Genomic DNA, 14,353 nt, shown 5'->3' on the forward strand with positions numbered 1-14,353 from the left:
CGTTTCGTTGCGCAACGCCTTAATAACTCGGTCTTAATGAGGTTCTTTGATAGAGGTAAGTCGAGGCTGGCTCGAGATCAAAGGATCTCGATTCGTTGACAATCGAGGATTAAAATAGTGTACGGACGCTTTCAATATATAATAACTTTAGAATGTTTGCTTGGTTATTCTTCGGATTCTACGGTTACAAAGAATTCAACGAGAAGTATTCTTTAACGAGTCTGGACGATCTGAAATAACCATTGAAAAAGTTCGCTTTAAAGTTGAAAGGGAACAAAAACAGCGTAGAAAAATCGTCGAGCGGAGCGGAATGAATTTCGCGTGTCAGTCAAAGGTAATTCGCTTAATAAATGGATACGGCGGACTAACGAGCTCTTTCGCGCTTCTAAGGTTAATTTCGTTAGGAACTTCGATATTTTAACCATTTACGGATAATCGTATACAAGGCAAACGTCTCGTGGGAGTTGCGGACGTTCCGTTCCCAGGGAAAACGACGGAATTTCTAGATTCGAGGAATCGCCAACGGACATGATTTGCTTTTAACAAATATTATACTAAAAGCCGCGGGAAAGAACTATCTTCCCATCATTACTGATCGTGTATTTCCTATAGCATTTTCATTTCTTAATTATTTTATGGAATTAAATTCATAGTCAGTCAACGATGAGAATTCCTTAGAATAACTGTTCATCGACACAATTTCAGCCTCTGTCCTTTGAACTGTCCCAGCCGAAAAAGAAGAAACTCCATGTAATTCAATGCACTCCGTTCAAGATAAACGCTACCCATTAAACCGAATTGCCCGCTCGATCATGCCCGTACAAAATCCGGCTGGACGAAGGCGTTCGTCGTCGATCTGCCGGTACTGTCGCTGAAAAAATACGATACGATAGGTGGACATGCCGATTCCATGGGAGGAGACGACGATATCTGTCGTCGCCGGACAATTTCAAGACCCGTTGTTTATACACATTCTCCGCCAGTTACGTACACTACCGTCCATGAGTATCAGCACACTTGCCACTTCAATTGCTGCGATAATTTTTGGTGCTCGAATTTTGGGAGGTAAGAATTTAAAATCCTTTATTGTGTCGTGACTAGCGGCGTTGGTCATCCAACAGTTTACTTTGTACTTGAGTCGAAGTCCAGAGTCATTTCATTTATATTGATAAATAGTTCAAAAATTGATATTTTATCTGAAGAAGGGTGTTTTATCTCGGAAATGGTCAGAATATCCAAACAATTGTAAACAAAGTAATCAAAAGTGTCCTAATACCACATGGACGATGACATAGATAAAGTAAAACGCAAAGGAGCTAGGGTGATTGTACGATATCTGGACTCAGGATTGCGCAACCCCCGTGCACCTATGTATCCGCCGCGTGCGTTCACGATTCACGCAGATTCCAGCCGAGGGAGAAAAGAAACGAGGCTGATTTGTAGATTGGTCTGGCGCGCGCGAGCGTACGCTGTGCGTTGTAAGCGGTCAGATTGAAATCAGAGATGCGACCGAGATTACGCGCTATAAGCGGCGCATAATGGAGGATGCAATGAAAGGGATACCGTTGTAGCAATGCCGTGGGCATCGAAGGAAATCCTGCTGCCGTAGCCTGTGCCAACCCTTTACCGCTTGAATCTCTTGCCACGCTCCGATTTATACCGCTTGCTCCGGGCTAATTTAAAGGCCGACTTAATTTACTCGAACCACGGAGAGATAAGTTCATTTAACGCGTCACGACCCCCTGTTCCTCGTGCTCGATGTCGTCGTATCGAGTGTCCGCTTGCCGGATCGAACTTGTTCTTTCAGACCGACGATTATTGTTCCCGTTATTAGATCCCTTCTCCCCCCAACGATCGGTACATAAAATTGTAGCCGTGATTACTAAACGGACGTAACCGCGTACACGGGACAAAAGGAATAATTGAAAAGGTCCCAGGCGTTTGTAGTCATCGATTGTGCAATCGCGATCGATCGCGGCATGGTAGAACCGCGAAGAGACGTTTGCCTGTTCCTGGTTTCAAGGTCTCCGATATAATAGTCGCGGCCTAATTATCGTACAAATCGATGGTTTTTCAATTCTCCGATTCGACTTCTTAAATTTCATAATCAGACGATGGATGCTGAGTCATTTAAAGCTATTTCACTAATCGAATACACCTGTTTCGCATTGAAATTATGCTAATGCAGGGACACGGTTAAAGCAAAGCGTCGATTCGCTCGTTTGGTGCATCGACACGCCTGCTTGATAGCTCGTTAGTGACGTTTGTTCAATAGCGAATTGCAGTGACGCGGATTGCATGACTCGACCTCGAAATTCTATTTCCAACCAACACGCTCGAACGTTCTTGTTTGCGAATCTGTTATTCGTTTGATTAACCTTCGTGCTGTGAATTTTGATGGAAGCTGAAAATTATTAGGAAATTAGAGAAGGATTTGAAAATGGCAATCGGAATGAAGAGACTTCTAGGTATTGATAGATATTTTATTTAAAAATGACTCGTTTAACACAATTAGCAAAGAATTGTAAAAATCTCCATGCCGGAAGTGTATACTTGTCAAGCTATTGCTCTGTTGACAATGTCTTTGACGCTTAGAGGATCATCCACGTCGACGGTTCGCACGTTACTATCCTTGGTGTGGCTAAGAATTTACCATAGTTGTTCATGGTGGTCCATAACGGCGCTTTACGATATTTACCAACGAGTGTTTGCCCTGCACTTCAACACCCTTCGCAACATCTTTCATGAGATTCGGTAGGAAAGCAACAAGCGCGGCTGATTTTCATTTAAAAAACTCTTGCGACACGTTTTGATTGAAAAAACGATGATTCTCGCGCTTGATCGGGGGTACAATTTTCAACTTTCACGGGTGAAATCGAGGAATTATAACCGAATTCCTTTATCGGTGATCGTTTACGTAAATCGCATCAGGTTACCTATGGATTGATTCCCAACTTAATTACATGGGATCCTTAATTTCCAAATTTCTTCCTCCGTATCAAATTTCAATTTTCATAATTCAATTCTGATATTAACACGCTTTACTTGGAAGACGTATATTACATTTTCTATAAGTTTCATTAAAATCGATGGTCAACAAAAAATGACGAAAGTTTGTAACCACGCGTGTTTACTCGTAAATTCAACGTGGTATTCGCGTACAGGTGTTCAGATGTGTTCGCGGTACGTTCACTTGGACCCCCATTGGTGTTGCGGATGCCTTTTCTTGTATCGTTCGCACACTAATCTTCAGGATAATGTATTCCGTGGCTCGAAGATACGGCTTCGGTGCACGGCCTCGAACAATCTTGCAGCTTTGCGGACGAAGGTCGAAACGGATTATCGGTTCCCGTGATTTGTTGATGCACCGTGTGTAATGGGATCTCTTATTCGTGCCGCGATTTAACCAGGAAACGCTCGCCAATGGATACTTTGGTACACTTCGCTCGAACCTGTTACCTTCCTTTCGAGAAATTGAATTTCCGTTCAAGTAGTTTGAGAACAGGAAAATAAACTAGGCCACTTTTCCTGACCATTATTCAATTATACTCTAACATTTTATTGACTTAATGTAGAAAACAAATTATATGAAATCTTTAACAAAGTTAATGCGAACGGAAAGATTGAAAGGTTCATTAAGTCCGAGCAAATTATATATTCTTTAAATTATTTCTCGACCCTATATTACACGTTCGCTTGAAAGCCCGTCAAGCACGCAAGCAACCATTACGTAATCCTGCTATTCAGAATTTCTATTTAGAAGACGTTGCATGAGCCTTAGAGCAATCCGGCAGATTACAAAGTAATGAGTGTATGTAAACACGCGCATCGCCGTGTGTACGCATAAATTACTGAACGCCCTGGCGATCATACAATTATTTGAAGAACGAGCACCGGTGTAAAATTAGATCGTATCCTCTGGACCGGTGAGAGAAATTGATTAAGCGAATACATCTCAAGATACCCCGAAGAAATGTTTCGTGACAGTTTTAGTTAACACGCTATATACAGGAAACAATAATTATCTTCCGTTCATATTGCTCGCCTCGTTAACGTTCGGCTTAACGCTCGAACGACGATTGATTATGCAATTTTTCCTGTTTTTTATTTTTCTTCTCTTTTTTTATTGCCTCCGTAAATGGCGAGTAAGACAAGCTCGGCGCGACACCCTGTCCGAGGTCACCCACATAATTATCAGAAATTCGCGTGCTTTATAAGCGCGACACGATACCGATACGGTGATCGCGTAATCGTATCCCGATTAAAGCGCGGAAACAGCTGTCTAATTAATTCTAACGAAGCTATTATGAGCTGGGACTCGTGGTCGTTTCGGAGCAGGCCAGCTCCAATAAGAAATTCGTCCGAGATATCGGCGGGTAAATAGGGAAACCGATCGATGTTGATCGATATTTTAGTGAACGTTTAATGAACCTCGGGTATAGAGAACGCATTCGCGATTGCGGTGTACCGGGGATACTTCTATTTTTGGAGATAATGGCAGTTGCTGTCCATTGGTGGACCTAACCCAGAACCTCGTTATTTCCCTCTCGAATCGTTACCTACGCCGTTTCATACCGCTTTGGCGTTATTGCTCGGCCGTCCGATCAAGATGAACCGTATCTACTTCGTTTCACCGACGACCAGTTACGCTTACTTTGTATAATACGCTTCGTCTTGCGAACTTTTCTTAGATGAGGTATCAAGACATTGTGCGATTGTCAAAGCTCGGCGCGTACTAAGTTGTTCGATTTAACGATTCTTTTCGATCGTTCAAGGAAGCGCGCGACGATCCTCGGGCAACGGGAACTCGAGGATTTAAATATGGAATGGTCGAGCTGTAAGGAAGTAGAAGAATAAGAAAAACGATAAGGAGCGTATCTTATTTTCTTCTCCAATATAATCAAGCGGAGAGGTTCAATTGAAAAATGGAACGACACGGAGCATCAGTTTCAATAAAAACCTCCTCGGAACGAAAATTCTAAATATCACGTGTGCTCATGCCCGCGGTAATAATTCATCGCTTAACATCCACCAATCCATTAAGCCACGGGCAAAATCGCATAACCAACACACAGCCCTCTGAAACCGTCCATCGATCTTGCCACGTCGTGTTCAATGAAATCCGAGATCACCTGTTCAACCTAGCCCGGTACCGGGTTCACCGATCGTACGTTCTAATCCGATAAAAGTTCCAGAAATTCAGGCTTCGGGTTCATCGTTAACGAGACCCGACGATAACGCTCGGTTAACGAGTGTACTTTTTTCCTCTCCCTCCCCTCCTTTTTGTTCTCTTTCGTGCTCCGAACTTTCACATTGCACCCAGGGCAGAGGAACGTTCCTTCCTACAGGTGTAGAGGTCGAACGCCGTTAGAGTTTTACGAGGTTAATGTGCAAAAGCAGGATCACACGAGGCACGGAGAGACGTACACGTGAGGCTAGCCTCGGCCTACGAGCTGGCACGTAAGCCCGTGATGAATTATACGGCTCGATAAGGTCGTGTGCGTTAATTTATTATCCTAGTTATCGCCGTCTCTCTCCTCCGTACCGAACGGGGAAAAAAATAGCGACAGGACGAGTAAAAATCCGTCCCGCAGGATGATCGCAGGATGCGAACTCTCGCGGGTCGGAAGTGCAGGAGGAGCAGGGAATATGGAAAAAACGCGGAATTTATCGAGCGACCGGCGAGGATCTCGTACGTACGAACGCGTGCTCGCAAGCTAGCGCAGGTGAAACACACCTGAGCCCGTTGCCGCGAAGGTTAAACACCTGCGACAATGCTCGACAACGACGCTGAACGTCGTGGCTGACCTTTTCCTGCGTCCCGAAGCGGCGCTAGCACCGATCGACCGGTTGTCGCGTGTCACCGGGCGCGCTATTGTGTCGCAGGGAACAGTGCCGATAGCACTGGCGTTAATACGCGCCGACATAGAGGAAAGTCGAACTGTTTTATGCGATCAGAACGCACGTTTTTCATGCATTGTCGATTTCGCTCGCTAGCATCCGCGAGGTTAATGTACACTGGATGCTTTATACTGTGGTCCAGAAATATCCCATGAGACCAGTCTTCAATCTAATCGTATCGTATCGTTGAATGTCATAGAAATATTACCATCATCCTTCCACTTCAATTCTAATCTACTATCATCTATCTATGGTCGATCGAAAGTTGCTTGTGCGGAACATTTTTAAGAATCAGGCACTGTGATCGTGATCACGATGAACCATGACCAAAAAAGGACTGAAATAAATTCTTTTCAATCCTCGAACGGGTCAGTCCTGTCTATTAGACCCACGAAATGTTTACAATAGTGGGTTAAAATAAAAATATAGAAACATCGCGAGAGTGAGAAATCATGGGCTTGAAATAGGTGAAACGAGATAATTAACGAAAGGACACGAAGGGGAAGGTTGAAGAATAAAGGAGCAGAATGAAGAGGAACGCGAGGGTAAGCAGGAGACGCTGTCGTTCAGTGGGCTCATCCGCTAGAGATCACAGGTGAAGGTGCATCGAGAGACGCATCGTGCATGTGCATCTAACCGTTGGAGAGGTGCATCATTGCGGCTGCACACGGCGCGGTCAGGGCAACCTGCACCTTGGCTCGTCTATCACGAACGGATAGATTTATCGAGTATCGGCACCTTCCAGTCCCGCCTGGCTTCGACAATTTATACACCTTCGAAGCGGAGGGAGCGTACGGACAGGTCCGCGACGAACGTCTCGTCTCGGCCAGATGACGAGGAAGATTCATCGTAGAGCGTGGCGTGAATGCTACGCCGCTAACGATCATTTTCACCTAACGATCGAAGAAATCGACTGATCTGCCGATAATGCAATAAAGATCGCCAGCCCCACTGTCAAGCCTGTCTTCGGTATTCTTTACCGATCTCATTCGCGATCGGTGCGCGCCAACCTCGCGACGTACCCCTTCGACGATATTTCAGGCTGCTTCTCTAGAACTGCTTAACGAAACTCGTGATTAATGGATCTATTAAATCTTTTCATAGTTCTTTTCCAACGTAATAAGAAAAACTAAATACCTTCTATTTTATTCTTTAAAATATGGGGCTCACCCATCGGCACCTCAAATTACACATGTCTGAGAAAAACATTATTTTTAATAATATTGCTAATGATGTAAAATAGTAACTAGGAAATTTGTATACGTAAGTTCACTGTGCCGATAAGTAATTGAATGTTGCAAGCGCATCTTCGATCATGCTCAAACGGATCAACGATATGATTCGATCGAAGGATCGCAAGATCACAAATTCACGATCATCCGATTACGAAACCGCGATATATGGTCCTCGAAAGTTTCACTCCCGGTTCTACCGGGTCTGATAATCACAGGGAAGATCCCACTGGTCGGTGGTTCGAATAAGATGTTACCGCAGCTTTCGAACCGTTCGATCGTAAACGCATCATTCATTTTCAGCCCGGAAGGTATCGACGCGGTTACCTAAAATCTTTTTTTCTTCAGCCCTCTGTAATTACAAAGGACCTGGTGTTTCGTTTCTTTGTCCCGTATCGTCTTCCTCGCTTTCTCGCATCCTTCATCGGCCACGTTCTTTTCACCTTTTCCACACTGTTGTTTCCTGCCGATCGTTACGAAGAGATCGAAGCGTAGGTGGATCAATTCGAGGCTTGCCACTAGCGATCTTCTCGCAAAACGGTCGACTCTCGCGCTCTCACCTTCGGGATGTAGCCATTTAACAGACCTTTTACGAGCTGACGAGAGGTAATATCGCCTTTTAAGATGCCCCCGAATTCGACGCCCTCGTTCCTGGCCGCAGATTGGCCATCTTACACCATTGATTACCGATCGAGGCTTCTCGTATCGTGGAAGCATTTCATAAAATAAAGACCTCCTCGTTACGTATCAATTCCGCGAGCTGTTGCAAAATTTTATCGTACGATTTAACACCCGGACAGGTTAAACTTTCCCCTTAGGTTGTGCTGATAATTTCGTATAAAAAGGAATATTAATTTCCTTCAATAGACAGGTTGATTGCTCTAGGGTATATTAAAATTTTTAATAGCATCAATATTGTCGGTGAAGATTCATCGTTGATCGCGATGCTTCGAAACTGAGCGCCACGTGTTCCCCGCTGCAAACTCGACCAGCGAGTGCATACGAATGCACGTGCACAGCTTCGTTTCCGCGTTACTTTCACCGAGGTGGTATAATCACGCCTTTGTCAATTAGCGTGCGCCAGGCGGCGGTTAATTATGATAAAGACACGTTAATGCGAGGAGATAATCGTTGCTTCGTCGTACTTGCGCGATTTTATTGTGCATTCCTTCGTGTTCTTACTCGGTTCCGTTGTTGCACAGAGTTACAAGATATCGAATTTTGCATAGATTCGATTGAACATGAAATAACCTAACCCTTCTCTCATCCTTTTCCTAAAAAAACGTCTGCTTTACATCGAGTGTACAAGTACTCGCTGTCCGAGTGAATTCCTCGAATCGCTGTTAATTTAACTGCAAATGTTTGCTAGACTTCGAATAACACGCCGACTGCTTAGTCCGTTCGATTAGCTAGGATCGAAGTTAATTGCGCTATTACCAGCGAGAATCTATTCGACACGGGGACGGATAAAATTTAATTTGAAACGAACTTCGACGCATCTTAAGCGGCGCGGCTGAAATAATTCAAGGGTATTATCGTGACGGGTGGCTGGCTGGCCGCGAAGGTACGCCGATAAATTTGAACCACCACGGGCATCCGAAGAAAAATCATAATCTACGATTAATTGGTACAAGACGGGTCATCGGCTAATCTTCATTTCGCCGTGGAGGCCGGAAATTTAATTGAAAACTCGCGGCTCTAACGAGTTCCGCGATGCGGGTGGCACGTCCACCCACCTGGCTAGCTCGTGCACGCATATTCAAGGCATCGTTCGTCGCATATTTCTTCTCGCATAGACCACGAGCTTACGATCGTACAATGTACCTATGATAATCGATGATGTTGCACGACAGGTTACCGCGAACGAACACGATTCATTATCCGGACCGTGTCAAGCCGACCACGCTCGCCTTATCATTTCAATGCGACCGTGATTTTTCATAATTAATATTGATTAATTGACGGTTCGCGTGTAATGATTGTCAATCAGCCAGCTATTGTGCCAATGTACTCGTAGCTTTGACTTCGAGTAAATAATTACGGAATGTTTCCTGCTGATAGTGTCTAGGATCGAATTGATAAATCAAAAGATCGGGAAGATTGATAAGTTTCGCAGTTGATTGTTACACTGTGAATTTTTATTCGTTAATGATATATCGAAGTGTGCTGTATGTATTATTGAACAAAAATTTATTCGAAACGTGTCTGTGAAGTTTGTCCAATGGAACTGGTTGAAATTCATTACGCGAAGTCTGTGAGTCACGCAGGTATATTAATTTCCCCCCCTGGTATTGGAGATTCAAATATACGAGTTGCAGCGGATTAATCGAACATGTTTCATTCGCCACCGGATGCTCGAAGCAACGTAACCGTCGATTTCCACTTGCGTATCTCCCTTAACCGCGTTGCTGTTCGATTCCTGGCAGCAAGGCATTAATGTCCGCCTATTATCCCTCAATTTGGCAGATTCGAAAAATCCACGGTACAAACTCTGCCCATAAATCGGATTAACCCTGGCGTTTAACATTATCAATTACCCCCTGACTGTGCCACGCAGGGTCACGAAAGTGTCTGTACGTGTACGCGTGAGAGAAAGGAGTCCGGGAACGTCGAAGAGGAAGTAAAGGGAAAACAAGGAGGAAGAGGAAACGAACAGGAAGTCGAAACACCGTAAGACCGCGTTATTACCGATAATACTCGGGATTAACTTGAGTGAGCGAAAATCCTTTTCAAAAAATAATTAGCAAACGAAATAATATTACAGCATTTCGATTGAATTATTTTTAAATCAAAATTGCATTCTGCGAACACCATCTCGTGCACATAATTCGTATCCTACGATTGCTCGAAGGACAGGGAACAAGGAAGAGCCTGGATCGAAGTCGGGGTCAAAGAGTTGTTGGACGAGAGCTGTCAGAGCGTTCCAAGTTCTGACGACTTCGTGGTCCATTAGATAGGGAAGATCATAGGCCTCGTCGAGAGCCACGGGAAGAGTTAATGGCCCTAACGAGACGTACAGAACGAGAGGGGAAAAAGTGTCCGAAGCTGAGGCTAATTAAGCGAAGCCGCCCAGTACAGCGAACACATGGAAATTACGGTTAATAATACCGCGAGTAGTTAGAATGTATCTTCACTGTATTCATAATGATTCCTCGATACCAGTGGACCGATCAGCCGGCACGGTCTCCACAAGATTACTATCCCGATAACAGGAAACACGGTCCTTTGCGATAAGTATCTACAAAGAGGACTTTAATTTTCATTGAATTCTCAAAAGAGGGAAAACAGTTCCTGGATCACTGTTATAATTATCGTTATTAACTCGCAACCGAACACGGTCTGCCAACTTTTTGAAGGAACACCGTGCGATTGCCTCGGGCATCGCTCGATTACAATGATTAACCTAAAGGGGTTGATTTCTCTGAAAAGATTCAAGGAGCACTTCGGCAAAAATTGTCGAACCGAGGACGATATTCGGCTCGGCGTGTGTGCCTTGTCGATCCGGTATTTACGGCGGCAGAAATACGAGGCCGGAATTCAATTAAAAATCAATCCCCGCCGCGATCCATCAAATCCACGAAACACGGCCACGGTAACACGGTTTCGTTCGTTCGTTTTCCAGTCATGCATCTTTGCTCGGACGCGATCCGTTGTGGCGTGCGCCCAGCCAACCACAACAGCCGTTTGCATAAATCTCCGGCTCGTTGATTCACGACCAACGACCCAGCGACTCGCGTGCGTGCGCCGCGTTACGCAATATTCCCGTGGCGTTTGTTCCGCCAAGAACACCGTGTCCTCCTACGAAATCGATTACCTCTTAATCCCGTTATTTCGCGCTGCATGCGCGTTCTTCCTTCGCCGCGAGAAGGGGACGAAAGAGGAACGGTACCTGATTTTTATTAGAGGGTAAAATGAATTCGCGGGGGAAGTTGTGTTCTTATTTCAAATTGTTCCTTCGTCGAAAAAGTCGACCTTCTACTTTTGACAACAAAGCAGCATGCGATATGCTAATTACACATATTTACTCGCAAAGGAGCCATTACCACGTAACGAAGTAAGCCTTGGAAATTACGATTTTACATCGATTACCAGGCAATCGAGGCGGTGGCTTCGATAATCAAATGAAAGATGCACGGTACAGTGTCGATCGCGGTCAAAAGTTACCCCACCAGCCTCGATGTTTCCCGCCCGTTCTAAACCCGCCTACAACGCCGATCGATCGCGAATCTATTGACCAGCCTGGCGTATTAATTAGTAACAGTAATGTCACGGACATTTAACATGCTTGTCGGCCATGGGTCGCGGGAGGGCAACGACGTGCAGCACTGCAGCCGGGTCGCCGCGGAGTCAAGGGTCGTCGAAAAATCTCCCCCCCCTGCGATGTAAATTGTAGTGTTCTGCGCGATATCGAGACGACTTCTTAGCGACGACTTGTTTCGAACTACCCGAAGATAACTTTCCTTCCTGCACGATTATTCACGTTTCTTCTTTTCATCTATAACCTTTGCAACTTTGTACCACGATTCGAAACGCGGGCGTAATCGATTATTATTTTTATTTTTATTCTGATTCCTGGACCGTGACCATCTGTAAAACGGTACACGTAGAGTTCAGGATTAACGAAGTCTACCCACTTTAGGAAGTACTTATAAGTAGCGAAACTTTTGTTACAAACCAGATTCCGGCCTGTGAAACGATTGAACTTTCAGCGGGATTTTCTGGAAACTCGAGATACGTCTTTCGCGGCTGGTAGATTACTCGCGTTTATAACGAGAGATTTACGACAATGTTGCACAGGTGCCAAGGCACGTCGGCGTAAATCGCGCGTTCGAATAATACGGCAGGTAAAAAGCGAGCGTTAATAACGCGTCTGGCTCGTTATTCCTTTCGATCATTCGACGCATCTGGCCGTTTCGAACGATCGGTCGCGGGCTTTTAACTTCCTGCAACGGAGTCGGTGGCGTTTTACGGGAGACCATATATGTCACTAGCCGGATAATCTACGATTCCACGAATTCTAGTAATTAACAGGTAGCGCTAACAAGAGTATTTTCCACCCGGTCTCTCGATCGCTGGATCTATCCGGTGCGTATCTGCACGTTCGAGCCAATGGATTAACGATCCACCTGGCTCGATGAAATTACGAAAGCGAGCACGGTATAATAAGCGCGGACGATGCTCGGTAATATTCTACCTGTTAACCGACTAATTAATATCCCTCCGATATTTTTTTCTTCTTTCTTTCAGTATCACCGCCTTTGCCACCGCTCGGTGAAACAGCGTGGGAGAGAAACCGGGAACGGGAACGAGAACGAGAACGGGAAAGGGTGCGAGAGAGGAGCACGGAGAACGTGGAGTCAGGAATCAGGGAGAGGGAGCCATGGGATCGAGAAAAGGAACGAGATCGAGATAGGGACAGACAGTGGGACAGGGAAAGGGACAGAGAGAGGGACACGTCGGCCCGCATGATGGAACCGCTCGATCCCGTCTTCGTTTCCTCCTCGGCTGCCCTCCTCGCGTTGCAGAGGATAAAGGAAACGTCCCTGTAAGTACTCTGCTACCGATCTTATCGCTCTACCCGGAGACTGGAGCGATTTTAGAGACGCTTTCGATAGATATACGGCCGAGGTTCACAGATCTTCGTGCTCGACATTTTTTTCATCTCCCCAAAGCAAACACACACGCGAAGTGTTTTAGCCGGAGCGTAGAATACGATAGCACCGTTCAGGAAACTCGTTAACAATCGGTTTCTTTACGATCTGAAGCCGATTCTAGTCATTTTATTTCAATAGAGAATTTGTAGAGCCATTTTCTTCAAAATTTAAATGGTCCAATCTGAAGATGGACAAACCATCGAACGAAATTAATAAAGGATTTGCATATGACGTCTGACATTATTATCGGTTTACAATCGGTCGAAAACAGCAGGATATCGCGGGCAGTCGGTCTTCGAGGCGATGTTTAGGTGCCGTCATATTTCATCGAATGTATATGCACGTACAGGGTTAATAGGACGAGATCGTGCACCCGCTGTAAATCTCGTTTAATTTGCTCTCGTCCGGTCTCGCGACTGTCTTTAACATTGTCGAGAACTCGGGTAGATCTCGTCCGAAAGCCGTCGAGACGTTGGAAAACATAGTAATCTCGTGACAACCGGTGCACGCTAACAAACCTCATTTCGTACGACGTCGTCACGATTTCTTTCGACCGTGCGGCCAGATAGATGCGAGCCGAGATCGCGTTGAATAATTTCCACCTCGGTCTCCTCTTTTTCCTGCCACGATGACAGACGATGACATAACGCTCCCTCCTATCTAACAATCCTCCTCTCGACTATTGCCTCGGTGTCAATGACTTTATTAGACCTTCTAAACGACCAGTTATATGCTCGCCCATGTAAATCCATTACAACGAACTACAATTTGAAACGTGCAAATTCTCGAAACGTATTTCTATCGATGGAAATTGAAGCTACTTGACTCCGGGATTCTCGAATATCAATCAAGCTCGATTCTATTCCTATCGTTTACCTTTACCATTTTTGGCCGATCGATGCCAATAATGGCATCCGAAGACCGTTCGTGTTCGTAGATCACGTGCACCGTGAAATCGTCACCAGTGCCACGGATCGAGGCCTGTCCTCTCGTGTCCCAATGCCGTTAACCGATAGTTATACTTCACGTTTCTCATAAATCTCCGCCGGTTCGTTGTCTGTTTCCGTCACGGTGCACGTATACGTTCGACGATTCTACACGCAAACGGGCCACGCACGTGTACACGCACCCGATGTACATTGGTACCCGCATGTCAGGGCCCCCCTGCGGAGGAACTGCCTGGAGCTTGCAGCAATACTTCACGACAAATGTACTTTCCAGTTCCTTCTTCGACTTTCCAGCGAACATCGCGCTTACCACTTCGTCTTTCAAACAATGATCCATTCGGGGATACCACGGTCCGATCGTACCTTTTATTTCCTCGATTCAAGCGAAATCCGTATCTAAGATGAGATATTTTAAAATGCCGAGTAAACAACCAGAAGATCCTACGTAACTGTACAGATTAACGTAACGACCGCCACTTTTTTCATCTTTCTTTCATTCTTTCTTTCATTCCATCCGCAACGATCGTGGTATTATTCATAGATGAATTCTTTTTCTCGAGTACGTGTCTCCGGCTACGTTCTTTCGCTGCCTGTTTTATGCAGCAAGCAATTTCACTCG

At 45.2% G+C, this 14,353-nt stretch overlaps 1 protein-coding gene across 3 annotated transcripts in view; it reads left to right on the forward strand.

Moving 5' to 3' along the window:
• LOC114878768 (Krueppel-like factor 5) overlaps positions 1-14,353 on the forward strand; it is a 245,389-nt gene that overhangs the window by 213,522 nt on the left and 17,514 nt on the right. For all 3 annotated transcript variants that reach the window (XM_029192933.2, XM_029192924.2, XM_029192943.2), the window contains one exon: positions 12,381-12,678. In XM_029192933.2, coding sequence (XP_029048766.1) covers positions 12,381-12,678 — 298 coding nt within the window. The remainder of the gene's footprint in view (positions 1-12,380; positions 12,679-14,353) is intronic.

Source organism: Osmia bicornis, chromosome 2 (assembly GCF_907164935.1).
Source record: "Osmia bicornis bicornis chromosome 2, iOsmBic2.1, whole genome shotgun sequence".
NCBI classification, from domain to species: Eukaryota; Metazoa; Arthropoda; class Insecta; order Hymenoptera; family Megachilidae; genus Osmia; species Osmia bicornis.